This window comes from Lipophrys pholis, assembly GCF_963383615.2.
Source record: "Lipophrys pholis genome assembly, chromosome: 12".
NCBI classification, from domain to species: Eukaryota; Metazoa; Chordata; class Actinopteri; order Blenniiformes; family Blenniidae; genus Lipophrys; species Lipophrys pholis.
Genome location: NC_137641.1, coordinates 27111078 through 27136460, shown reverse-complemented (window position 1 = coordinate 27136460; position 25383 = coordinate 27111078). Strand labels below are relative to the sequence as shown.

General features: G+C 42.3%; 1 protein-coding gene across 2 annotated transcripts; it reads right to left on the bottom strand.

The window, feature by feature from the left end:
- Positions 1-1632: 1632 nt before the first annotated feature.
- Positions 1633-23292, bottom strand: olfm1b (olfactomedin 1b). 2 transcript variants are annotated; one of them, XM_080477656.1, is made up of 6 exons: positions 23132-23292; positions 16211-16360; positions 15388-15543; positions 13282-13501; positions 7471-7577; positions 1633-4478 (listed from the first exon to the last, which is right to left on the bottom strand). In XM_080477656.1, exons 1-6 carry the CDS (start codon positions 23195-23197, stop codon positions 3804-3806), a joined length of 1374 nt encoding a protein of 457 aa, XP_080333782.1. In that variant the 5' UTR covers positions 23198-23292; the 3' UTR covers positions 1633-3803. The 2 variants fall into 2 exon arrangements, with proteins under 2 accessions (XP_080333782.1, XP_080333781.1); XM_080477655.1 differs by lacking the exon at positions 23132-23292 and adding an exon at positions 17954-18489.
- Positions 23293-25383: the final 2091 nt, after the last annotated feature.

The window sequence follows — 25383 nt, the reverse complement described above, 5'->3', positions numbered from 1 at the left end:
ATGTCGAGTGCACAAAAAGTGGACAGTTTTGCTTGAAAATGAGGCTTTCATATAAATAAAAGACACGCCAAGTGATGATAACAACACATAGACGAGGGTCGTTTGAGTTGACAGTGCCGTTAGACAGCGACAACCTCTAAACCGCTGAAGTATTTGATCTTTTTTTAGCTTGTTGAGCCATAAAACTGTCATATCTCCTAATCTTTGCATGGCTTTGTGTGTTCTTATAATTCCAACATGTACACATGAATCCTAATCCACTGCAGCTTCCGTACCATCGAGCAAAAAGATTAGCCTCTTAAAGCTACGGTACATTATAGTCAATGGCTGAGTCTACTCTTGAGAGGCGCAATGAATTAAACAAATTGTCATGCCAATGTGGTAATGGCTCGCTCCGTTTAGGTCATGCAACATTTACAAAATTAACGATATCAAGCAAAAATAGAAAACTTTTGTTCCGTTTTGCGTGTTCGTTTACACGACAACGGCGCTCGGGAGTCACTGAACAGCAACTTTTTGAAAACAGCTTCCAAGGTGGAACTTTTTGAAAACGGTCTGACTCCTGTCTCCATGGAAACGGGGGTAAATCGCACCTTTTTGTAAATGCTGTATGTGTGGTTTCATTACAAATACAACCAACAGGGCCAACTCGCAGCCTGACATGCTAACGACATCATTTTCAGTGTTTCTGTCATTTCTGAAGAAACGGACGTTGTTTTCAAAACGATGCCATGTAAACAAAAAACCTTTCTGAAATGATGCGTTTTCACTTCAAACCTTATTGTGAAATCGGAGCCTAAGTGCAACTGAAAGAAATGTAAAGCATGAACGCCTGTTTCTTCGACCAAATCTTCTCCTCTGTTATAGAACAGAAGAATTTCGTATTGTTTTTGGCTGCTTTATACATTTATTTTAAACAAGCATGTGCTTTCAGCTGTTAAAGATATTAAAACATCCCACCACACAATATCATAAAACTTAAGACTTCTTTTTTTGTCTGCAGTTCATCTCTTTTCATCTAATGTTAAAAAAAACGTCAGTGTGATTGTAGAAATTTGGCTAAAATGTCAATATTTTTCCCTGCTTCTATATAAACAGGTTCGTCAATACAAACACAAACTCCTCACCAGATGACAGTAAAAGCACTTTTCCCACAATGCAACAGTTTGCTCTGTGTAATCTTAATGGTGCATAACTCGAAAAGGCAGAAAGTAAGAGCATTACTTCTCATGTAAAAAAAAAACAAAAAAAAACACTGATCTCTGAACCGACTCGTCATGTGGCAGCTTGTGGCTTCTGAAGGCAACAATCCGAGCGTCAGATTTCTCTGTTTTATTGACACGAATCATTAACTATCTCATCTCAGATACAACACATGTCCAGCAAAGCGCAAAAAGAGTGAACAGCTTTTGTCCTCGGCAAGGGTATACATTTAAACAGCATTATCCTTCACTAGCAGTTTGGGGGGGGGGGGGCACATGACATGAGACAGGATTTATCCTCTAACTAAAATAAAAAAATCCCTCCCTACTAAAGGCGATCTGAATTGAAGATTTGAGGGACAGGTTCACGGGATATAATACTTGATACATTCTGCAGTTTTTTTTTGTTTGGTTTTTTTTTCTTCAGAGAGATGTGCGCTCGATAGATTCCTCCCACGCAGTCCGAATAGACAAACACAGAGAGGCAAAACCGGTGCCAACACAGTTACAGTGATACAAGAACATTAGAAAAGTAAAATGGTCGCAAAGAAATAGAAATTATCCAAATAAAATCTGAACAGAAACTTGCAGGAAAAATGTAGATATCTTAGCAATTGCTTGAATCCAAAAGGTATTCCACCTTGTTTTTCCCCCACCCTACCTCCCGCCTACTTTTTTTTTGTTTGTTTGTTTTTCTTTTTGTATCATACAGCAAAAAGACATTCAGAAGAGCAGACCGGAGTGATAGAAAACACTCATGCAAAGAAAGCCTTTTTCACACAGAGTCACCAACACAGGAAAATCATCTCAAACAATAAGCGCTGTCAACAGTCAGTGCCTTCAGAGGCCTGTACTATGGAGCTGGATTGCCTCTTATCGAGGTAACTTCAGGGTTAACCCTGGGTTTCCCATCCCACAACGCAAGGTCAAGTCCTACTGGGGTAAATCACCACGGTAACGATCGGCTAACCTAAGTATAAATGCGCCGCCTCCTGACCAATCAGATCTCTTGGAAAATGACCTGCCCATTCTTAGAAGATCCTGATTGGTGCACGGATCGTGAGAGGAGCGCTTAGAAGATAAGGTTTTTAGGGATAGATACAATCCTTTTGACTTAATAAAAACAAAACCTTGTTACTGAGCGTTTTGAAGTATGCTGTTCATGAATTGTTCCCAAGTTAGTTTAGCTCCACTAAGGTTGAATCTGAAATAATGATGTTAATAATAATGGTCACATATGGCTTAACTTCAGAATCATGAATTTACAAAATACACTCACACAGGGGGGGAAGTGGGGGGGCTCAAAAGAACTCAATATAAAATATAAACTAAAGGAAGAGCACTGAAAGAGTGCCTGTGTAGTAATAAAGTGAAATCCAGTGATCACAGTGCTTTTTACTTTTATTGTCTGATGAATTACGCATTAACAGTCGTCAAATTTCTGCCAGCATTCCGTCCTGGCTTTCGCTGCTGGATGATGTGTTTGAATTCTTCATATTTTTGAAGAATAAATTGCCTGCTCCTCTACTGTAAAGTAGGCTGCTCTGAAAGGTTGTTTTTTTTCTCCATGTTTGCTATTGGTCAGACCCTGCAAACACCGACCCTGATCAAGGTTGGAAAATCCTTGGTTCAATTAGCGAGTTGATAACCAGCTTCGTAATACCACTTATCAAGGATTGCGAATGGCTGCGTAAGTCAACCCAGGTAACGGAGAGATATCCCGGGTATGTTAATCCAGCTTCGTAGTACAGGCCTCAGGTCTTTTAGTAGATGTTTGTTATTGTCGTTTTTTTGTCTCAACAGACTTTTTGATTTGCTACTTGATTAAAAACAACATGACAGACTGCATCCATTAGGCAAGTCTCCTGACTAGACTGAACTCCCACTTGTTTTATCTCTGTCCATGGGACCTGGGGATCCAACCGTTTTCTTTTTTGTTTTGTTTTTTTAAACAACAGTCTTCGTTTCAGGTTGAGGATCCCCAATGACCAAAAAGAAAAGTTCAGCTGGGAGGAGATCTGCAGAAAATACTGGAGCCACAGGAATGAGCTTAGGTTGATGTTTCATTATATAAAAAAAAGGCGTGACGTTTCATCTTCTTCTTTTTTTGGCATCTGTTCTTATTGTTTTAAATCTGACATATTATTCTACTTGTACAATCATTTTCTATACAGCAAACAATTAAAGAGTTTCATTCCAAAATAATACAAAAAAAGAACTAACAAAATGATGGCAGCTATTAAAATAAAGTCTACTGGTCGTAACTATGAAAGTAAGAAGTTTTATTTACAAAAGAGTTTTACTTTTATAACAATCATATTTCATTTGCTGATATTATTTGATAGAGCTCTTTTTTTTGTTTTAATAAAGATATCAAATTTTGGAATGAAACCCTTCAATTTTTAGATAATTTTTCTTATGCACATTCAATCCACGCTGCATTCAGTGCTGATGCAGTCTCTCAGAGGTTATCGGATGTCATAAATAAAATGGTCTTGCCATTATGTCTTCTCTTTCGCAAGATACATATATTTTTTTCATATATAGTGAGCTTTTTCTACACAGACATTTATTATTTGATGTGTTAATCCATCTCGACGGTTACAGTTCCTCCGAGCGGATGACGTGGAACAGTGTGACGTTGTAGAGAACCTGGTGGCCATTGTTCCAGGCATAGAGGGCACGGTCACGCGGGTTATAGTCCAGCATGGAGATGTGCGAGTACTTATTCTGGAAGGCAATGTCGATGTACTCGTAAGTAGAGGAGTTGGTTGAGTAAGCGTAATAGACCTTAGTGCCTCCTGAGTAGCCATTAGTGACATAGAGCGTCCCGCAGATCATAAAAGACTCGCCAGCGCTCCTTTTGGGGTGATTGGTGGTCCAGCTCTTGATGATCTGCAGTGTGTTAGGGTTCAGCTTGCTGATCACAATATTCCCGGCATTCTGGTTGGTGGCGTAGACCGCCCACAGGCCCCCCTCGTCCACCATCAGGTCGATGTCCGAATGGCCGCCCCAGGCGTAGTGATACGCGTTGTTGAAGCCGGCGTAGTCGAGCTGCCGGGACTTGCTGATGGAGGAGGTGCGGAAGTCGAACTTGATGATCACGTGGCTCTGGAACTTGTTGAAGTAGATGGAGCCGTTGTAGACCACCTGGCCCGTTCCCGACCATGGGTGTGGGAGCCGGTGGGACGTGAAGTTGTCCGACGTCATGAAGTCCTGCATAGACTTGTACTCCCGCACGAAACGGTTGTTGTGGTAGCCGTCCATGTACCAAACCTAAACGCCGAGACGGGGCAGAGAAAGAGAAATAAGAATACAACGCAGCACTACTTCAAAGCTCGAAAGCCCCCTATCATCATCATTCCTCAGCGCGCCTTTGTGAATATCTGAATCTCGCATGCAGATCACACGCGGAATAAATCAAATCATGCCGTCAACAAGCATCCCAATTAAGTTAGCGCTGGGACTTCCTGGAGGTGCAGACGGCACTGAGATCCGGCAGCTCCTGAATACAAGCAGTCAGGATGACAGCCCCAGGGGTGGCGTGCGCCAGGCCCCGCGGGGATAATGCCCATCATTCCACATAAAAGCCCCATCTCAGCTGCTTCGACCCAGCTCCCTGCTGGCTCCTGTGGTGGTGGGCAGAGAGCCTCATCCAGAGCTAACAGGAGGCTCAAATACTTCCTGTCTCAGTGGGACGGATACACCTGAAGCCCTTTCCTTACCTGGATTGGTCTGTTCCTGTGATTGACTTAAAAAAAGGATTCACATCAAGGAAACCCGCTCTCTCTGGGACGAAAAAAATAAAAAAACGAAACGAAGCGAAGGAAAGCGCGAGATAAAAAGAAGTGCAGCATGCCTGTCTGTTCCCATCAATTACACCCCTCCTTCTTTCTCCAGCCCTTGGACAGCACAGCACATCCCTCATGTGTTCTGCTCAAACTGGATTAGTTTCAACTCTAAAAAAAAAAGTTGCCTTCACAGTATGCTAAGCATGATCTTAGTCAGCAGTATGCCTCACCTTCTGTGATGAGACGCTTTCAATATATAAAAGATATACAGCTGGTGTTGTCGGAGCGGCGAAGCCTTCAAGAGGCAAACTGTAGCTGTAAATTTACACAGCTGCTGTCCTGCATGCTGCTGATTCTCCTCAAGTTTTTTTTTGTTTTTTTCATCCCCTTTTTCTCCCCGGTGACATTGAGAGTTCTGTCTCTTATTAATGTGTCTCATAAAGTCGGGCCAGAGAGAGCATGTTCACTCTTAGCCGACAAATAAACTTGCTTTATTTCCACCTCCCTCCCTTCCTTGTTCACTTGGCACCTCCCCGTAAAAAAACTGTATAGATTTATCTCTGGCATTTAATTTTAACGTGTTTCAGTAATGAAGGCAAGGCCCCCTTTGGGTGAGCCAACAGAATCGGATGCAATCACCTGATAAAATAACAAGCAAGCAATTAACGCAGGCTGTCTTTTGATTTCACGGCCGGGGCTGGTCTGCACTAAAAGCAAGGTCAAACTTTAAAGTCATGCAAATCTGTTGTGATGCAGGTCGTCAGGTACTCCGACTCTTTCAAGGACAATAGGAAGAGAGTGAATCAAGCACCTTTCTCCTCTAATGTGTATCGCACATCAAACAGCATGGGGTTAATTCCATTAAGCCAAGTTAGCATATTGAGATTACTATCACAACAAGAGAAAGGAATCATGGATTTTTACATGTTAAGGATGTAATTTACTATTGTTTGACAAACCCAGCAGTTTGAAACGGGTTAAGTAAAGCTAAATGTGAAAGGTGAAAACTCTTGTCTGATGCGTTCGGATTATTTTGATAGTGTAGAGTCAGAGGCCGTGACTGCAAGTCCTGACATTCACAGTATTAAACCAGCAGTGACTGACATTTCAGGCTCATTGCAGTAACAGTTTTCGCTCGTGGGAACAACGTGAGCGAGCCCAAGAAACAGTGAACCTGCGGGCCGTAAAATGAAAAGAAAACAAGGTTTTGAAAGACATCAAAACCCTCCGCTGAGACGAGAAGAACTGCAGGATCAGATGATTGTTCTCCAATTGACCTGTTCAACGCCACAGAAAGTCACACCATGATTAAAATAGTAGAGTGTTCTGTTTAGATGATAACTGAATAAACAGATACGACTGATGTGCAGGTTCATCCGCAGGAATATCATCCGATTCAGTGAGTGGCTCAGTCCCATGATGCTTTGCACTGTGACGTTAGTCTTTTGGGACACGTATGAGCCGATATTAAGGTTGATTTGTTGGAAGCCTGCCAGTATTGGACAGGGATTTGTTAACTTGACTGATCAATCTTCTTGTTTCTTTTTGCATTTCATATGAAACTGCAAGACAGAACTTCACGTCCATTGAGCTTTTTAACTATTCCAATGTATTTTAATAGCTGTGTTTTACCATTGTCGCTTTTTCTTAAAACACAAAGAGTGATGTGATGACATTACCGAACATACATGCACAAATCCGAAAGTGGAAACCAATCAAACGTGCACTCGGATCATAAACAGGGCTACACTACCTCCTCCGACCGGATGGTAATTTGGGGCCAGTCTAATCAAATGGAAATGTTTACATGGTGCGCTTTTAATCGGATCAACAACTAATCTGATTACTAATGGTCTGTGTAACCGCAGCTACTGAGACTTGACTGAAAGATCAGATCTGAAAGATCAGCCTGCTGCCTCATCGGTAGCAGAGTGGCATTAGCATGAACTCCATGCTGTGATGGTGAATTTGCAGAAACATGGTGAAGGCTTTTTGAGAAGCGACAGGGTTTTGTCGGCGTTAGATTGAAGAGGAACACTGCAGCAGATGTGATTTCAGATCGTTCAGTAAATTTGGAAAGAAACCATTAAGTGAAGATTTCATTTTATTTTGCACCATAAGATATTGTAATTGAATTGATTCTTTTTGATAAATGAAACTTTAAACTTGGCCAGTCAAGAATTTATTTATTTATCAAATGTGCCCTTTTTTATGATGTACTTGTCTACCAAACCAAAGGAAAACATCTGAGGGATTTCTAGGTGCTGATGCACCTATAAATCATACTGTTTGCAACCTTTCCACCCGTATGAAACCCCTGTTCTCGATCAAAGAATAACCAAAGAGCTTTAGAAATAGAATTCTTGGTGCTATGAATACAGTGCAAACTGGTCTGACACCCCGCCTCACTCAATAATGAATACGGCGTCATATCCACAGGAGACCCACGCCATGTGAACATGTGCAGCGGTACATACCCGTGTGTCTCCTTCGGGTGCCAGAGGGTCAGTCATCCACGAGCCAAAGCGGGACCCAGACGTCTTGATGGTGATGGGATCACTGATGCCTGTCAGCTTGCCGCATGCTGCAAGGAGAGAAGTGAGATGGGAACATCGACACCGACACCGATTTGGGCATTTGAGCTAATTCAAAAATCTCTTGCAAGAGATTCACTTTACTTGAAAATCCACATGAATTGGCCTGACGGATGTCCAGCTTGCTGGTAAATTTTGAATAAGTAATTTATTCTTTATTTTTTTTTATCTTTCTCTTTGCGAGATGTACTGTACAAGAGGTGCTTATTATTCAGTTCACACATGCTGATGTCTTTTTTTTTTCTTTTTTTTTCTGTGTGGATGTGTGAGAAAATGAGAGGAAGAGAGAATAGGAAAGAAAGAGCCTGGGTGTATTCTGCTCCCGTGTGCAACATGTAAGCTGCTGCAGTGTTAATTAGTGTTGATTGAGGTGTTAATGTGAATTTGACAAAAAAAAAAGACCTAACACTGGGCTCCGAGTCCCTCCTGACTGAGATCTGATCAGACTAATGGACCCTTTCTAATGAGCACAGACTAGGATGAGAGACTGGATTCACTCAGAAAACAATACTTGCAGCGCAACCGTTTTGTTTAGGCGGTTTGTGAAACCCGTCGTTTAAAAAAAGACAAAGGCCAATTAGATGATCTTGATGAGGTAATTTCGACACACGAGTGCAATGAGTCACTCAGACACGCCAATTTAAAGAGTCAGACTGTGGCGGCAGCTCGTTTTAGGTTATTATTTGCATCTTTCTTGTGAGCAAAACGGGCGTGAATAGATGCAGCGTTTCACAAACTTACTAATTTCTCTTACTGCTGTGAAATGTTTCTTTGTGTTTGTACAGTTCAGACTTTCCCTGGTGTTTATTTCTCATCTTCTATCTTATTTCCTTGACTTCGACAATAACACGGCGTTGCATATGTGTTTGGAGAGTTTGCTGCGTCTCTGTGCGCAGCATATGTCGTGCCTGCGAGAATGTGTGGGCATCACACCTCAGCGGCGTCGAGAGACAAACACATGGTCACATGAGCAGCATCCACTACATCTAGTGGGGGGGGTTGAGTCTCTTACGTAATCCACAGTGGGATTAGAGATAGCATTAATACATTGGCCATTGATTTATTTATTTCTTTTCTTTAATCATGCCTCTATCTTTAGTCGACACTATTATCATGGGCTACCGATGGTGGTGGTGGTGGGGATGGTGGCGGGGGGGTCGGCGGCTGATGAATCTGCAGTCTGGAGATGCACACAGGGTCTAATCCCCTTTTGGCCTGAATTTGCCTGGACTAAAGCACAAGAGCAGAGCAAATGGAAAACCTAAAGGGGAACTGAAGCCCACCGGACAAAAATACAAGCAGCGTTTACACTGTAGATGTAAAGATTTAGATCAGGGGGTGTCAAACATGAGGCCCGTGGACCAAAACTGGCCTACTAGAGGCACCGATCTGGACTGAACAAAACCACCAAGCATATTGTAACAATTTCAATGAAAACATTGAATTTTTCTACTAATTCCTTAAGACATAAGAGACATAATACAACACCGAGACCCGAGCTGAGGTATCAGTGATGCTGCCATGGACGCTAGCAAACCGCCAATAGCTTCAAAATCATGTGGTCAGGGTCCGTTTGTAAAAACATGCATAATGCAGCAGCTAAAATAGATATTTTTGGGACATTTCACTATATTTTGTACCAGAAAGTATTATTAGAATTGGATTTATGTTGAGATTGTTGTCATTTTTGGTCGTAATTGTTGGTTTTGAGAAAATATAGAGATTTTCATCACGTATACTCTGCACTGCAACAATAAAGAACTTCTAAAGTTTAAATTTAAAGGTTATTACGGCACTATTTTATGAGTCTGTATGTGACCCCTGAACTAAAAGTGTTTGACCCCCCCTGATTTAGATCATGAACGAGCTCTGCAAGTTAGATCCATTTCTATGTTTTGTATTCAATATTTGGAGTCATTTCCAGTCATCTCTGAGTTGTTCTTATTGATGTGCACTGGGCTCAGTTGGGAAAATAAACACTCTCTTCTGAGGGTGCATAGGGTTAAGTGTGGAAGACCCAGGTTCAGGTCCCGGTTGTGACAGGAAGGGCATTCATCATACAAACCTAAGGTGTAATTTACATCGACTATTTGGCTACTTCTTCAGTAGTGTCACAACAGTAGAACACTACTCTCTGAGGTTTTAGGACCACGGGCACAAAATTAATCTAATCGAACTTGATGCAACATTTGTTACTGCTCTTTTATGACTGTTTGTGTGCTTCCCTCTTCCGATGTGACGTGATGTAATCTTTTTCTCACATATATTTCTGCAGATCACACTGCATTTCATCAGTCAGTGGGTATCAAAGAAAAGCATCATCTAAAACCTGTTCACAAAGCGCTCAACCCTGAAGGGAGAACTATGTGTTCAATGGCACGACACCATCCCTCTTTTACATCAATGCTATATCTGATCATCGAAGTGTGGACACCGGGCAGAGGTGGGGGTAGATTTTGCCCAGGTGGGGCTTTAGTGTAGAGACGATCCATGGGTTAAATGGATATAATACTTTCTTTGGCCTCATACGTAATAAATGTTCAAAGTTGAAAAGAAATACTTGAAACTCACAAATCAATCCTCCGAGGGCTTCACAACTTATTGCTTTGTTTGTGTTGCCCCGGCTGCCTTCTTATGAGGTGTCTCCACGTTCCCAGCAACTAGCATTTAGCTTGAGGGCTGCAATGTAATTATTTCCTCTAGGAATTACAGCCCCAAAAATACAATACCATTCAAGGTACAATAATAAACCAATTATTCTTCACATAAGATGTGGGAGAGGGAGATTTAAAGCAAGAGTAGAGGGCGAAGTTACTCATAATGAGAGAAATATTCAAATTATCTTCACTACAGATAAAATAAAAGGGCGGAAGCAATGGTGGCTGAGCAGGTAGCAGAGAGGTTTTCCTGCCGGAGTGACCTTGCCGCTTCATTCATCAGTATTTTTGGTGTGAAAAGAGGCAGGATTTGCCTGGAGCTCTCTGTGACTCCACATTGCCGGGGCACAACACGGGGTGATTTATTTATTTGATTATCGCCCAGCAAGCTGGCATGTCTGCTTGATCGATGGCCATTGTGTCCCGGCTACGGTTGGGGCTGTTAGTCTCCCCGGCACAAAACAGCTTGAAGGACAGCTCTGCGGGGACCCTAGTTACTCTCTTTCACTTTTCCTGCTCGCCTTCACTTTATCACTCTTTCTCCTTCCCCGATATCACCGTCTATCAGCCGCTACCGCCTCTCTATCTTCAATCCTCCTCTTGAATTGTTGCTGCCCTTTCTACTTTCCTTCAGTTCTTTTTTTTTGGGGGGGGGGGGGGGGGGGATGCAAATGTAGCAGGTGACCTTCACACTTCAGGGGACTCTCCTATTCTCTTATTTGATAGTGATTGAGAAATGTCTGGTACAGAAAAAAAGTAAAAAGAATGCAGGAATGCATCAAAAACAGGGAGTTGCTGCTTGGAGCATTTGCATCCATGTGGTATGCGTCCTAACCACGGAGCAATTTGGTTGCCCCCCCCCCCCCCGCCCTGTCCTTGGAGAGTTTGATCTCAGTAGCCGGAGCGTTCTAGAGTGCATTTGTGTGCACTATGCATGAATGCCTTTGCGATTGTGCGAAGATGAAAGAAGTAGCCACCCTCTGTTCTGTCTGAGCCAGTCTCTCGCTGGGTTACCCTGCCTTTATCTCCTCTGATCTTGCACACACACACACACTAAGTAACTCCCGCCGGTCAGCACCCCCACCCCCGCTCGCCTATCTTTGGCAGCATGATCGCTGAAGTGAGGAGCGGCATGTTCATTGAACTGCGAGTGACCACACAGAGAAAAGTATAAAAGTCACCTGCTTCAGGTCGGGTGGGAGGAGAAGTAACCAGGGGAAGAAAAAAAAAAAACCCTAACTAACAAATAAAAAAAACAGCAATGGAAAAATAACAAGTGAGGTAGCATTTAGTGTCAAGATAGCCAATCTGACTGCAAGTGTGTCGACTGGCTGGCTGATGAGAACAGTGGGCATTGTAACCAAAAGCTTTTTTTTTTTTTTTCCTCTCTCCCAATTTCTGTCATCTTGCACTGTGAATAATATGAAACAGGGACACAATATACCCGTGATGTGCCGCGTGTAAGTGTCTCTGCTCTCGTAATATATCTTAGTCACAGTGGCGTGGGTGTGCATCTATTAGCACTGTGGGCTGTGACAGAGGTGTGAAGAGACGGAGACAGGGGCTAAAAGCAAAGATAAGACTGTGATGAGAACGTGCAGCCCGCAACACGCATCGCCCTCTGTGGCTCAGTTTATCTGTACGCTATCCATAGTTGCATGCTTGTCCCACATGAAACACCTCATATCGGACTACATGTTTACCTATATATTTAATCACATGTCCTGTTTTCAAGTGGAATACTTATCAGATTCATTTAAAGTTGAAGATCATTTCTAATTTATTTCGATTACTGTATTTCCAATTGTGGTTTATTGTGGATTTATAGGTCACGTTATAGGTCGCAGTAACTTTGCATTTCTGGTCTAGAAACCAGGAGTTCCACTTCATGCGAATTAAATGCTGTATATTTATAGCTATCTATAGCTTACCAAAATAAAGCTGATTTTGAAACACTTTAAACACTCACACAGCCGTTAGTTGTCTGAACTGGACAAGACTGACAGTATACACATTAGTGGCGATTGGTTGAAATGAACTTGAATACGTGGCACATCTCAACTTTTTAAAGAGCTGTTGCATGGCAAGTAGATTCGTGGATCAGGAATGTATTTGAACAGAACGTAATTCAACCATTTTTATGTCATGTGATCAATGATTTTAGCAGCATTAGCATTAGTGCAGAAAGGATGATGCAAAAGAGGGAAATGTTTACGTGTTGTAAAAGAAGTGTGAACGCTTCACTTAAAAAAATGCCTTAATTATTGTTATATTTCAATAAGGCACAGGTACACCATTAACAAAGTCAATTAGAAATTAAAAACAAAACAAAACAGTAAAACCGTGTAATTTGATTGTGATTGTGTATTTGGACTACTTTGCTGTGTTTTAGTATTTTCAGGTATCTGTATATGACTTCACTTTTTCCCTACATTCAAACAGCTATTTACTCCTTATAGTCTCAAAAGTGGTCAATCAAGTTACATCAAGGAAGTTGGAATGGCAGAACTTCCTGTTTCCATTTCCAAAGTAAATCTTTGAATGGAATTTGTTGTTTTTCATAAAAATTCCTGTTTTTCTTGCCAGGCTTTTTTAATTTTTTATTTAACAGTTTATTCTCTGGCTCAAATATGTGACTCAGGTAATTCTGTGTCATTACTGATAGTGAAGTTGCTGCATCCATGCTCACAAACATAGTATAACAATAACATAGACAATAGCATGTGTATCCCCGTGTATGTGCATATGATCACCCACCACAACCAAAAATTAAGCTTAAATATGCTTTCAAATGGATGTTTGTGTCAATAAAACATTTTTACAGTACATTTCATAGTCTGTGCTTTGTTACTGTGTCTTACACAAAAATCCAAACCTTCACTAGTGTCAAGAATCTGAATGTTTTCGCCAGCTCTGGCTTCATCGTGTGAATATGCCTGAGATTCTCTTTCTGTCCAGTCACAGTGTAAGTCAGTGGCAGTGTTGGTGCATGCACTGGTTTGAAGCAAAGTGTGTGCCAACAACTTTCTGTGCCTACCTAATTTTTGCATGCATGCTCGGAGTCTCTCCTCAAGATTTGACACTCTGTTGTGGAGCTCCTCGTAGTCATAGGCCCCCATCTCCTCCTGAAGTTCGCTTAGAACTGACGTCAGATTCTGGACCTCCTCCTTAAATTGCAATACCAATTTGGCATCGGCTTTGTACTCCTCCAACACTGGTATCAACGGTCTAAGCTCCTCCATTTTCGCTTTTATGGCCTGAAAGGATTAGAATAAGCTCGGTTGAGTGTCATGCGCGACAAAAGGATACCCGCTGTCCGTTAAAGAAAAGAAAAAAGGAGAAAAAACAAAACAAAAAAAAATAACACCTGTCTGAACCTGGCTACTCTGACTCTATCCTGCCTCTCTACTGATTTGTGTCATGTGTTGGTGTGTGAGAAGCTGTGGAGTGTCTGTGCAGGTGTGTGTAGGACAAACCCGGAGAATACTTTCCACCCGCCGGGCGACTCCGTCCCGCCACTGACCGGCCGTTAAAAAGCAAGCCCTCGGTACACCGACAACAATTGGGAAAGCTCTTTATTGGTCATCATTGTTTAAAATGCAACATCGTATTAAGGGTTACATGCTTTTACATGTCACATACAACAAAGTGTCTCGAATTGTTTAACGTCTAGAATTTTACGTATAGATTTGTTGAGTAACCAAATATGCATAGACAAAAGCCAAAAGGAAAATAAAATGAATAACAGCAATTAATAATAATTAATAATAATAAAATAATAAGAATAGTAATAATAATAATAATAATAATAATAAATGTATTTACTTCGGAAAAAAGCTTTTCGATGGAAAACTTTGACAGCAGTAACATGCAGGAAGAGATCAGTGGTGGGTTGGTTTGGGAGAGGGGTGGGGTTTCTTAGTCTTAATGGTGCTAAAGGTAAAAATTAACTGTTTGACGCCCAAATGCTCTCAGTACTGTGGCCCAGTTCAGGGGAATCTGGAATTGACCTGCCTCTTCTTCCCTGTGGCTCTCTTTACATGTCTTAAAGTTAGCCCTGCAAGCAAGAAAACGACAAACTGTTGACAGGGTCTAGAGCTTGCTAACCTATCTAACAGACATACAAACAAACGCACACACACTTCGTATATATATTTATATATATGCACTTCAGACGTGTTACAGAAGACTGGAGGCATGCAGTGGATGTGGCATCGGCAGCATGAGGTCTTGGAGCATGCGTTAAATGGCCAGAAAGCACAGATGCATGAATAGAGGTTCGATGGTGTGAACACAGAGAGTGCAGGGACACTTTCTTGGACAAACAGTGTTAGACTGCAGCACATATTTGGTAGTATTCAAAATTCGATTGCAGAACTGACAAAGTAGTTTTCTAACTTTGTTGGTGAAAATAATTACTATTCTAATTGGATTTTTTTTTTAGGATTTAAGAATTTTATGAGGATATGTTTGTTAAATGTTGAGCTCAGACAAATAATTAGGCAAACAATACAAACAATGGCTGTTTATTCATGCAATCAGACGTCAGAATATTCTTTAAAAAAAATATCCAATGTTCCTTGAAATGCAATATAACAGTCATGGGTTATTCAAATGCAGGCATTGGCAAATTAATAAAAAATTGTTTTTACAAATGACAGAAACGGTTCAATTTAGTAAGTATACCAAGAGGAATCTGTGATTTAATAGCATAGTAAATCCTCAGGGAGGATATTATCTCTGGTTTTTATTGATACTAGATGCTAGTAAGGAAATGTGTGCAATGCACAGGCATCTATGTACCAATGTACACATTCGACCATTACACAGTAATTGCATGAAACGTCCAGACTTCCATATTTGATTTAGGATGCCATCTTCATTATTTATGGCTTCACGAGACGAGAAATAGGGATACAAATTATTGCAGCTGAATTTATGTTGCCCATTTATGTTCCCTCTTTAATTATGCATGCATTATGGATTTTTTTGGTGTGCAGTATGGTGGTTTAGGTCATTCTACACCCTCTCCGCAGTGAAAACACACAAACACTGAATGGGTGAGGCGTGGTTTTGTAATGAGCTACGGAGCAGCTGTGAAGGGGTGGCGGTTGGGTCGGTGGCTCAGGAGCTGGCTCTGTACCTTGTATTGCTTGGCGATGTTCTGCTTGTGGTTCTCCTCCACCTGCCTGAACTTGGTCTCCAGTCCACGGAGCTGAACCTCCATCTTCTCAACGTACTGCAGGTCCCTCTGGGTTCGCTGGTCCAGGACCTGGATGGATTGGGTCATGTTCTGGACCTGGGGTGCCAGAGGGTTACATTAATCCAGAGTTAGTAAATCGATTATTGTGGAATAATCAGTTTGATGGATGTTGGGATAAATAAAATGCGACAAGCTTTCAGAACGTTGTTTTGGCTGGGTGATCTTCTTACTGTGATTCGCAAAGTCTGACATCAGGCAAACTAGTCAGGGGCCTCAAACACATGGTGCAAACAGAGCATGCATACGGCTAAGACATTTGTTTTCTCCAGAACCGTTTCAATCCAGAAACTCCACACAATTGGCTCGCCTTCTTACTGACGGGAGGATCTGTTGATGACTGTGTTATGGCTGCGTATCCATATCTTAAAGGAAAATGTAGGTTCTCATACGTGAGTCGAAATGTTTTATTTGTCATGAAATATGTTGCGTTGGATGTGTGGAGTACAATGGAAACTAACAGAGAGTCAGCGTACTGCTGCCTCCCGTGATGCCTCAGGTTTCCAGGGAGCTCATTAGAGCATGATTTCTATTCTTGTCCAACAGGCGTAGAGGTGTTTTGGAAGATCACAAACACTGCTAAAGCGAGCGTGTGCACATGCCTCTGTGTGTGAATGATGTACAAACGGAGTAGAGGCCGTTACTCCCGGGCCCCTGTGTGACTTTGATTGCTAAAGTGTTGCAGGGGGAGCGAACCGATGATTACCTTCTCCAACAGCTGCCTCAGTTGTTTGGTGCGGGCATCCCGCGAGCACATGGACTGCTGGGGCGCCACCACAGTGCAGACACACCTTCCCTCACTATCCTGGGCCGAACTGTACACCTGCCACGATTCTTCTGGGTTTGCTGGCAACACCTGCATTAAAACAGGAGCGGGTGAGCTGAGAGGACGGTGATGCAGGAGGAGAGGGAAACGGCGACAGAAATAAAAAAAAGACAAAAAAAAAAAAGGTGACACGGTGTCTATAAAATGACAAAGGAGGGCACTTTATAGCTGTTTGCCCTTTGTGCTGGATGGACGCTAAAGCTGTATCGTATTGATCACCATCTGGACACAAAACACCGTCAGGCTCCACCCATTCTGCACTATCATACTCTATACTTTAACACCACGCAAAGAAAAGAAGAAGATAAAATCCAGCCAATTGGAGGAGCTGCTGCTGTTATTCAGAAGGGCAAGGTGTAATGTGAAAGCTCTGAAAATAATGTGTGATGAGTATGACGTAAGGAACACCCCCCCCCCCCCCCCCCAAGAGACAAGGCTACTACCAGTTACTGACATACTGATCTGAAACTATCGAGAGAGGTGACTTTGAGGAAGATAGTGATCACTGCATCAGCTCTGAGGAAAAGTCATTGGACAGACATGCTGATGGATTCAATTAGCGAGAGAGAGCGAGAGAGAGAGAGAGAGAGAGAGAGAGAGAGAGAGAGAGAGAGAGAGAGAGAGAGAGAGAGAGAGAGAGAGAGAGAGAGAGAGAGAGAGAGAGAGAGAGAGAGAGAGAGTCTGTGCTCCAAATCCAAAGGGAGCAAACCCGGGTACTATCAGTAAAAATGCAGATTTTGAGGAAAGAAAATGTGCTGACATAACAATGAAAACCACAACCGAACACCTGTCTACTCTTGACGAATCAGTCCGCGATATATACTAATATATATGTGCCTTTTTGGGAAGAAGAAGAAAAAAATCTGTCATAAATGTGTTAAACTGTGCCTAAAATGATAAGATAAATGCTGTGCAATCAGTATAAAAGAGTATACATATATCATCTCACAGCAGCCATTAACTCACACACCTTTACTTCAAATTGCCCTGGGCACCTATTGTTCTCAGTCTGGTTGCTATTTTCCACTTAAAAAAGCACTTAAAATATTACCTTGGCACCAAAAGTGCCCCCAATGTGCCAGGATACGCTGACAGAGGAACAGGAAAACGCATCACTTTGACTCTACCTTGGCTTTATCCCATGCACACATGCAGAGAACAGGAGGAAAAAAGAGAGAGAGAATTCCGCTGTTTCAAGCAAGGGAGGGAAGATGCATGACTTATTTTCTCATTTGTATGTCAACCTTCCAATTTTCCACCAAGGGCGTCTTATTTATATCACCATGAGGAGAATTTGAAAAAAGAAAAAAGAAAAAAAAAAAAGGATAAAGATAACTTTCCACTTAGTGCAAGGGTGCTTAATTCTGCAGAAGCAGCGGCATATAGTGACATCTGGAGCAGCATCAATCGCAACGTGAATCTATGATGCCTCTCCAAGTCTTTCACTTTTGCGCCTTGAGAGAATTTCTGCTCTTTAATTGAAGCGCAATCAGGAGGAGCGCATGTGTTGCCTTTTTTTTTTTTTTTTTTTTTTTTTTTGGGATGGGGATTTTACTGCAAGGTTCATTGACAAAAAAGGAGGAAAAAAGCCAACCAGCCGCAGGGGGAATGTGCAGAACTTACTCCAGTGCTCCGGTCTGGGTACCCTCCCTGCGCCGCCGTGAGCTTGGTGGTATTGAGCCCCACCAGAGAGGGGAGGGTCTGCGACATCCAGTTGGTGATCATCGCCATGGTGCTAAGCACGACGCCGATCTTCAGCAAAGGTACGGACATCTTTGCTCCCTGCTTGGACTTTTTTTTATTTTTTATTTTATTTTTAAACTCAAGCCGTCTTCATTCTACAGACTCCGGAGAGAAAAGAGTGAGGCGCGTCATGGTGCCCAGAGCTGCTTGGTGTTTCACCCGGGACTCCGGATCGGCTGCTCGTTTTTTGGACATCTCCAAAAAAGAAAAGCGCTTCTTGGCGGCGACGAGCGAGTCGGACGCGGCAGGAGACCGAAGCGAAAAGGGTCGAGTTGAGGGTAAAAAAACCCCGAGGAAAATGAAACTGCAACACTTGGTCCAGTGAGGAGGGAAAGATGCGTAAAAGCGCGAGCGGCTGCAGGATACGTCCTCCGGATAGCTCCTCTGCCCGCGTTGTCCCGGACACTGCTGCCTCTCCAGTTCACTGTTACTATTTCGTTCACGCCCGACGATCCGCCTCCTGCCTTGGTGCTGTGATTAAGTGCCACTGACAACACACGCAGGCAGCTCCAAATGGATGTGAGGAGGAAGGAGGAGGTACTACGGATCTATCTTTATCGCCAGACGCAATGATGTCAGCCAGCTTGGGGTTCTTTCATTGTAATATCTTGGATTGTCCAGTTTCCTTCCCCCACCTTCACCCCTCGAGATGTTGGTCAACAATGGGGCTTGAGCAATTATTTGAACATTTCTGGCATTTCTTCCCCCACTTGCCCCCCAAAAAGGAGAGAAAGGGTTTCTGGCACAGGTGCGCACTTCTCCGGATTACACATGGTAAATCTCGCCCTCTTTTTAATTTTTTTAACCTGAGATCATCAGTTGCCCACATTGTCAAAATAAGAGGAAAAAAATAAACACGCTACACAACAACACACCCAGGGTGTCGCAATGCAATTGCACTGAAGTGGTTGGGCTGAGAAAATGTTTTATTGATGGAATACTGGATGCTTTCAGTCCCACGGCGGGAAGAGGTTTCGATTTGTGAGACTCTGGCGCCATCGTGTAGCTGATTTTGGTATTGCTGAAATCCAACGGTGAGGATTTTTGTAGTCCAAGCAGGTAGAGTGCAACCGCAGAAAATGTATTTTAAAAAAACATACCCCCCAAAAAAGGAATACAAAGTGATTAAAAATGCATTTCAAAGTGCACTCTTTGCATAAAACAACCGCCTTCTTCACAGAATGTGCATTTATTAGGATTTAAAGCTTAATACATGCATTTGCAGACACAAATTAAAAACCCATCTTGCACACTCGACCCTTTTTTCCAACAGTAAAGGCAGCCATTAAAAATGAGAGGAAATTAACTTCCACAAAGTCTGAGTCACGAGCAACAGGCCTGTACGTTTTTATGCCCCAGCCTATGAGGTAGATTGCCATACTGCATGATACATGAGGTCCCCAGAATAGCAAAGAAGGTCTCCGAGTCCACAGCTATTTCTGTGAGCTCCATAATGCATTTTTCTGGTAAACTAACAGATGGAAGGCAAGTTTGTGCTCACTGCACCTCCATATTTCTTATATTTCCCCCTTCTGTCTGTACGTATGTCTCTCTATTTTTCTCTCTGGCCTCTCTCATCTCCTCCACTTCTTTGTGACCTTTGAGATGAGAGCTCACAGGGAGGATAGCTTCACCGATTTCACTGATGCATTGGCAGGGGTCAGTGCACCACGCTGCACTGCTGTCCACTCAAGTGCAGCCTCGTGCAATATGGTGTAATTCTGGAAAGCACAGCAGGGGTCTCTAATGGCAAAGCTTTGAAAAAGAAAGGTAACCTTTGAAGCTTCATATATGTGCACTTTTTTATTGTATTCAAACACCGGTGACCAGATTACCTGAAAGTTTTGAAAGCTACATTCAATCCCGAGACACATCACATTTTATTCCTCAACTAAACCAATCACTCACTTGCTTATTAGACAGGTGGACTACTTATAGAGAGATTTATAGAGACTTTTGTAAACCTGTAAGTAATAATGATTATAATAAGAAGGAAAGTAATAGATTTGCACAATTACCCAATAATCCTACAGTATTAAATCTGTCATGTCCAAACAATGTGGCTTGATTCATTGTTATTTTTAACCTTATCATGGGAAAGAAATTAGGATTTGAGGTGAATGTTAATAAAGAAGCAGTTACATTGTAAAACAGAAGCAAATGGGGAAAAAAGAAAGTCAGAAATGACCAAGGAACATCTAAATATGGGCTATTACTTCAGTTTTTAGTTGATATTTCTGCACTGTATTGCACTGAAGTAAACAGCTGATCATATTGTGTGTAAACATGGGCATTAACAACACTGTCGCATTCAGTACCTAATGCGAAAAAAGTGTTCACAAAGCAGCGAAAAATCACATTTCCAGCCTGCAAGTGCACTACAGAATGCACCGTACCTCCACCTACTCTTCTTCTGCTCGCTCTCTCTCTCTCTCTCTCGATCTCTCTCTCGCTCAGCCAGCCATACTGAATAATAAATACCTTCAACCCCAGCTGCCAATCACACCACGCGTATTGCAATTCAGCTCAACTCCGTCTCAGTTTCACACATAAGACCACATTGATTTTTATTTCGGGCTTTTATATATTTAAAAAATAAAAATCCTTAACTGTCCTAACAATGTTTCTTTTTAGTTTAGCAGCACAGAGGTCGACACGCCGGCGAAGTTGTTTGTTTCATGCGAATTAGAAGGACTGTGACTGTTTTGATGTGAACGCCTCCACGTTTGACATTAAAAGAATTTCGCAATTATGAACGCATGGAAGCTCAACATGTGCAGGTAGGTGCCTGCACGGTAACCTGTGAGTGATGCTATGTAGGTCGCGTGGTGTCAAAAGGGGAAGGCAATCGCAGTGCCATCTGTTTCGTCAGGTGTCGGCGAGATGCTTGAGGATGTGGGCCTGCAGCCATGGGGGAGCCACGAGGTGAAGAACAGATGCCACTCTGGGCTGCTTACTATTCTTCTCCGCGTGAACGCCAAGGCGGTCGCCGAATCCTTGAGCGGGAAGGAATAGAGGTGGATGAATGAGAGGGGGGGGGGGGGGGGGGGGAGAGGATGCCACTAATCAGTCATCTCCCTGCTCCGTCGGGCCAGATGTGAAGAAAAAAGCCACAGCTGCCCCTCGCACTCTGAAGCTGTGTGAGACTTTTGAAGCACGGTGGCTAATGCGGTCATTACGAGGGCGATATTGTTCAGCATCAGAGGTTGAGGCCATGCTGCTTGAAAAGCTTTCTTTCTTTCTTTTTTTTCGTGATGAGTAATCTGGCAATGAAAGTCTCTCTACACCTCTCACTTTTTAAATTTTTTTTATATCTGTCTTCAAACAGAAATGAGATGTCGGGAGGCCTGGCGTTGCTGGATTCTATAGCAAGGGCAATATAAATAGAGTCTGTCAGTGTACCTTGTCTTTCTGTTCTGGAAGGGAACAGACAGGCACGGCTGTGGACTAATATCGACTTACCTTCAAACAGACGACACACACACACACTCTCAGGGCCATCACAGAAAGACTGTCACTGTTACGCGGGCCCTGACCTGCCCTCGTGCAGGACTCGAACCGGCTGTCATGGAACACTAAGCGAAAACCAGCCCGCCTGTCCACTCCCTCCCTGACTGATGGCTTCCATCAATCTGTGCAAATAGCCCCATTGTTCAAGCGTGTCAGCGTTTTTGTGCACTCTGCAGCCGTATCGCCCTGTACATCCGATCCAGATTACAGGATGCACATTTAGAACTTGCTGTCTCCATACAAACACGGAAGATAAAGTCACTCCGGTAATAACAGTGTGCAAGGCTGTGGCTGCGAGAATATTACAAATCAAACTCCACATGAATGTCAGAACAAAAGCTGTTGCTCTCCTAAATGAAATATGATCCACTAACAGCCCAATGACATTTCTCATAAATTTGTGGAAATCAATTGCCGGCATATTTCTGTCAAGGCAATATTGCGCCAATATTGTTCTAACACATTGGTTATCAGGGCCAGGAGTGCTCGCAGCAACCTACTCCCAACACGTTATATTGAGTTTGTCACTTGGAGTATATTACTGATACTCTGGGAACAGATATTAATTTATTGATAGTATACCTCAGTGCCATGTTTGATTTTTTTTTTCCGCCTCCTCTCCAATTACCAGCCACAATTGGATTTCCACAACACACCAAATATGACTTATAGTGCTCAAGCAAGAGCAATTAAATCATCAGATTCTTTCAAGCTCGTGCTGGTGGGGGCCTGGCAATAAATACACTCACTTCCTCCTCACTGCTCCCACCATCATGACAGGATAATGTTTGTGATGGTTTCAAGAAGAAGAAGGAGGAAAAAAAAGCAACCTTTTTTAATGGAACAGTAATGCAGTGAAAGGCCTGGAAGTGAGTTCCAGTAAACAACCACACACATGCCTTTTATTGAGCTGCTATTTTTTTGATTTTTTTTTTTTTTGTTGACTACAACTGAGCTGAGTACATTGTTGGACTGAATGTCCTCTTCACACAAGCACAAGTCACACTGTGGTTATTGAGCATGCTCAAAACACCTTCTATGAGACACTGCATTTGATTGTTGGAGCCCTGATTTACACCACTAAAGAGCAGCAGCAGCAGCAGCAGCAGCACATCCTTCAGAAATGGCCTTTTCTCTCTTTCTTTCTCTTTCAGTGTTTTTTTTTTTTCCAGAAAAGCTACAGGCAACACATTGTACCCGAGCAGCGCTGCAGTTGATTAATCGCACCATTTGCTGATGAGGAAACTGACCGATCATGCAATCTTTCTGCCCATATCAGCCCCGGTGGTGGGAGACAGAGTGAAAAAGGGGGTAGAAAGCTGGATCTATCCGCGCCCCTCAAGCACAATGGATTCACATCATGTAATCCCAACCGGTAATCTGTTTAAAGCGGGGGGAGAGGGGCTAATTCTCTCAACAGGATCTGAAACCAATTAAACCTTTTTTTTTTTTTTTTTTTTTTTAAATGATCATTTACAATACAAGAATGGCGTTGTTGTTGTTGCTGGGTTTTTTTTTGTTTTTTTCTTGAAATAAGAGAAAACCTACTTGGGTGAGTTCTGTGCCCATGAAGATGAGGAGAATCAGAGTCAGGAGCTTGCTCGCAGGCTGCATCTCTTGCCTCCGGTGTGTGTGGACCAGCGGTCTCACATGCAGATCGAGTCCCTTTGCGTCCCCCGCACAGCGGTCCTCTCTCCTCTCTCCTCTCAATGCGCGCCGGCCGCGAGTCGCTCGATTCCTCTCCTCTTATTCTTTATTCTACGATTAGGATGTTTGTCCCTGAGCAGCCCGCTCGCAGAAGGCGACAGAAGCGACGCGTTTCACGGAATCGTCTCTGTGCATATTCATTTCATATCGGTTGGGTATCGGGGAAGCCAATATCTCCGGCGCCTCTCCCTCCGCTTCGTGGCCGCACTTATTTATCGCTGCGACGCGACTGTGGTGGATGAACATCGGCGCGCAAAGACGCGCAAACACGCTGCGATAACGCGTCGATGGACCCGCACTCCGATATTGCCCCAAAAAAAGTTTACCTCCCCGCCTCAAGCTGCCCGTATAAGCTTCTCGATGAGAGAGAGAAGAAGAAGAAAAAAATGAGAGTGACGGCGCTGTTCACGGTCCTGCAAACGGAAGTTACATCGCAGAGAGAGGGAGATTTAAATTGGCAGGCGCGCATGAAGGTGAACGTCCTCTCCAAAGATGATTTAGTGCCAGGTATTAGTGTGTCACCGAGGAGGAACCGAAAGCTTTACATCACAGGAAAGAAATCAGTGCCTATCTAAATATAAAAGCCAAATACAAATACAAACATTCATCAAATCACATTTTTATGGGGTTCATTTTTTTTTTTTTTAAATAGATCACTATAAAGCAGGGGGTGTTCAAACATATTTTCGTTCAGGGGCCCCTTACAGTCCAATTTCATCCTTAGTGTGTCATCGTGACTTTTAAATTTAGGTTTTTCATTTTCACGGAGCAGAGTATACGTTTAAAAAAGTATGTATTCCCAAAACTAAATAATTACTTTGGAAAATTAGTACAATATCAATATAAAGCCAATTTCATTAATAGTTCCTGGCTCTAAATACAGTGAAATGCCCCAAAAGGTTTTCCTACAGCTGTTGTATTATGATTTTTTTTTTTTTCTAAACTCATCATGACAACATGGCTCTGAGGCTCGTTTCACAGGAACAATGTATATTTCTTTCATGGCAGGCAGCATTGATATCCCAGCTTGGGACTCACTGTTGTGTCTGTGACTCTTAACAAATATGTAGAAAACAAATCAATGTTTCCTTAGTAATTTCTACAATTTGCTTGGTGGTTTGGCCAGATTAGACCCTCATGTGGGCCAGTTTTGGCCCACAGGCCTTAAATGTGATACCCCTACACAAAAGGATCAATATAAAGGGACCTGATTCATATAGTTGTTGTTGTTTTTATGTTTTGTTTTGCTGGTGCATTTCTTTCTTGTTTCTTTTAAAAAAAGGATTGAATAAAAATGTCTTATTTCTAGTGTGTTTTTGTAAAGTTAAAACCAACTGGGAATCTGTTACCTGGAACACAAGTCCATTAAATTGTAGTTATTTGTTGTGAGGGTGGACACTCACAACAGTCAGTTTTTTCGGTGGTCTAATCAGTGATTACTCCAGAAATATGATTTTTGTAGTTTTGTTGTGGGTTTTTTTAAAACTCAAAATCAAGCCTTTTCCAAAGAAAATGACATTAAAATAAAGGAAATATTAAATATACATTAACTAAAGTATGAGGAGCTAGTTGCAGTGAAACGCATTGCTTGTTATAAGTTAAATTCATGATGGGTAAGTAGAGACAAAGTAGTAGATTTGGATGATGTGGGTATGACAAGTATGAAATACGTTGCGCTGCAGGAAATACTGTCAACCTGAGATCAGAAGAAACATAATACAACAATGATAAAAATCAACCACATCATAATTCAGGTTGAAGAGATTCGTCACAAACATGATTACACCGTTATAACTCACTGTGACGCGATCGCTTCGAGCTCCAGATTTCAAAGGTCACATTTGGAAATAAAGAATGCTTGTGATCACACATCGTATCGATTTAATGAACAGGATAGAAATGTTAGATCACTTTGCACTTTGGTAAACCATAAATTACAAACTATACACATGAACTCTCCTAATCTAATTTTGCGACAGAACTGATTTGCAATATGTGGCTTATTGAATGTGTGATATGTAACGTTATCACTACATACCTGTCTAGGTTTGTACTGCATTGTTTGATTTTTCCAATAACAAGACCCTCCTGTG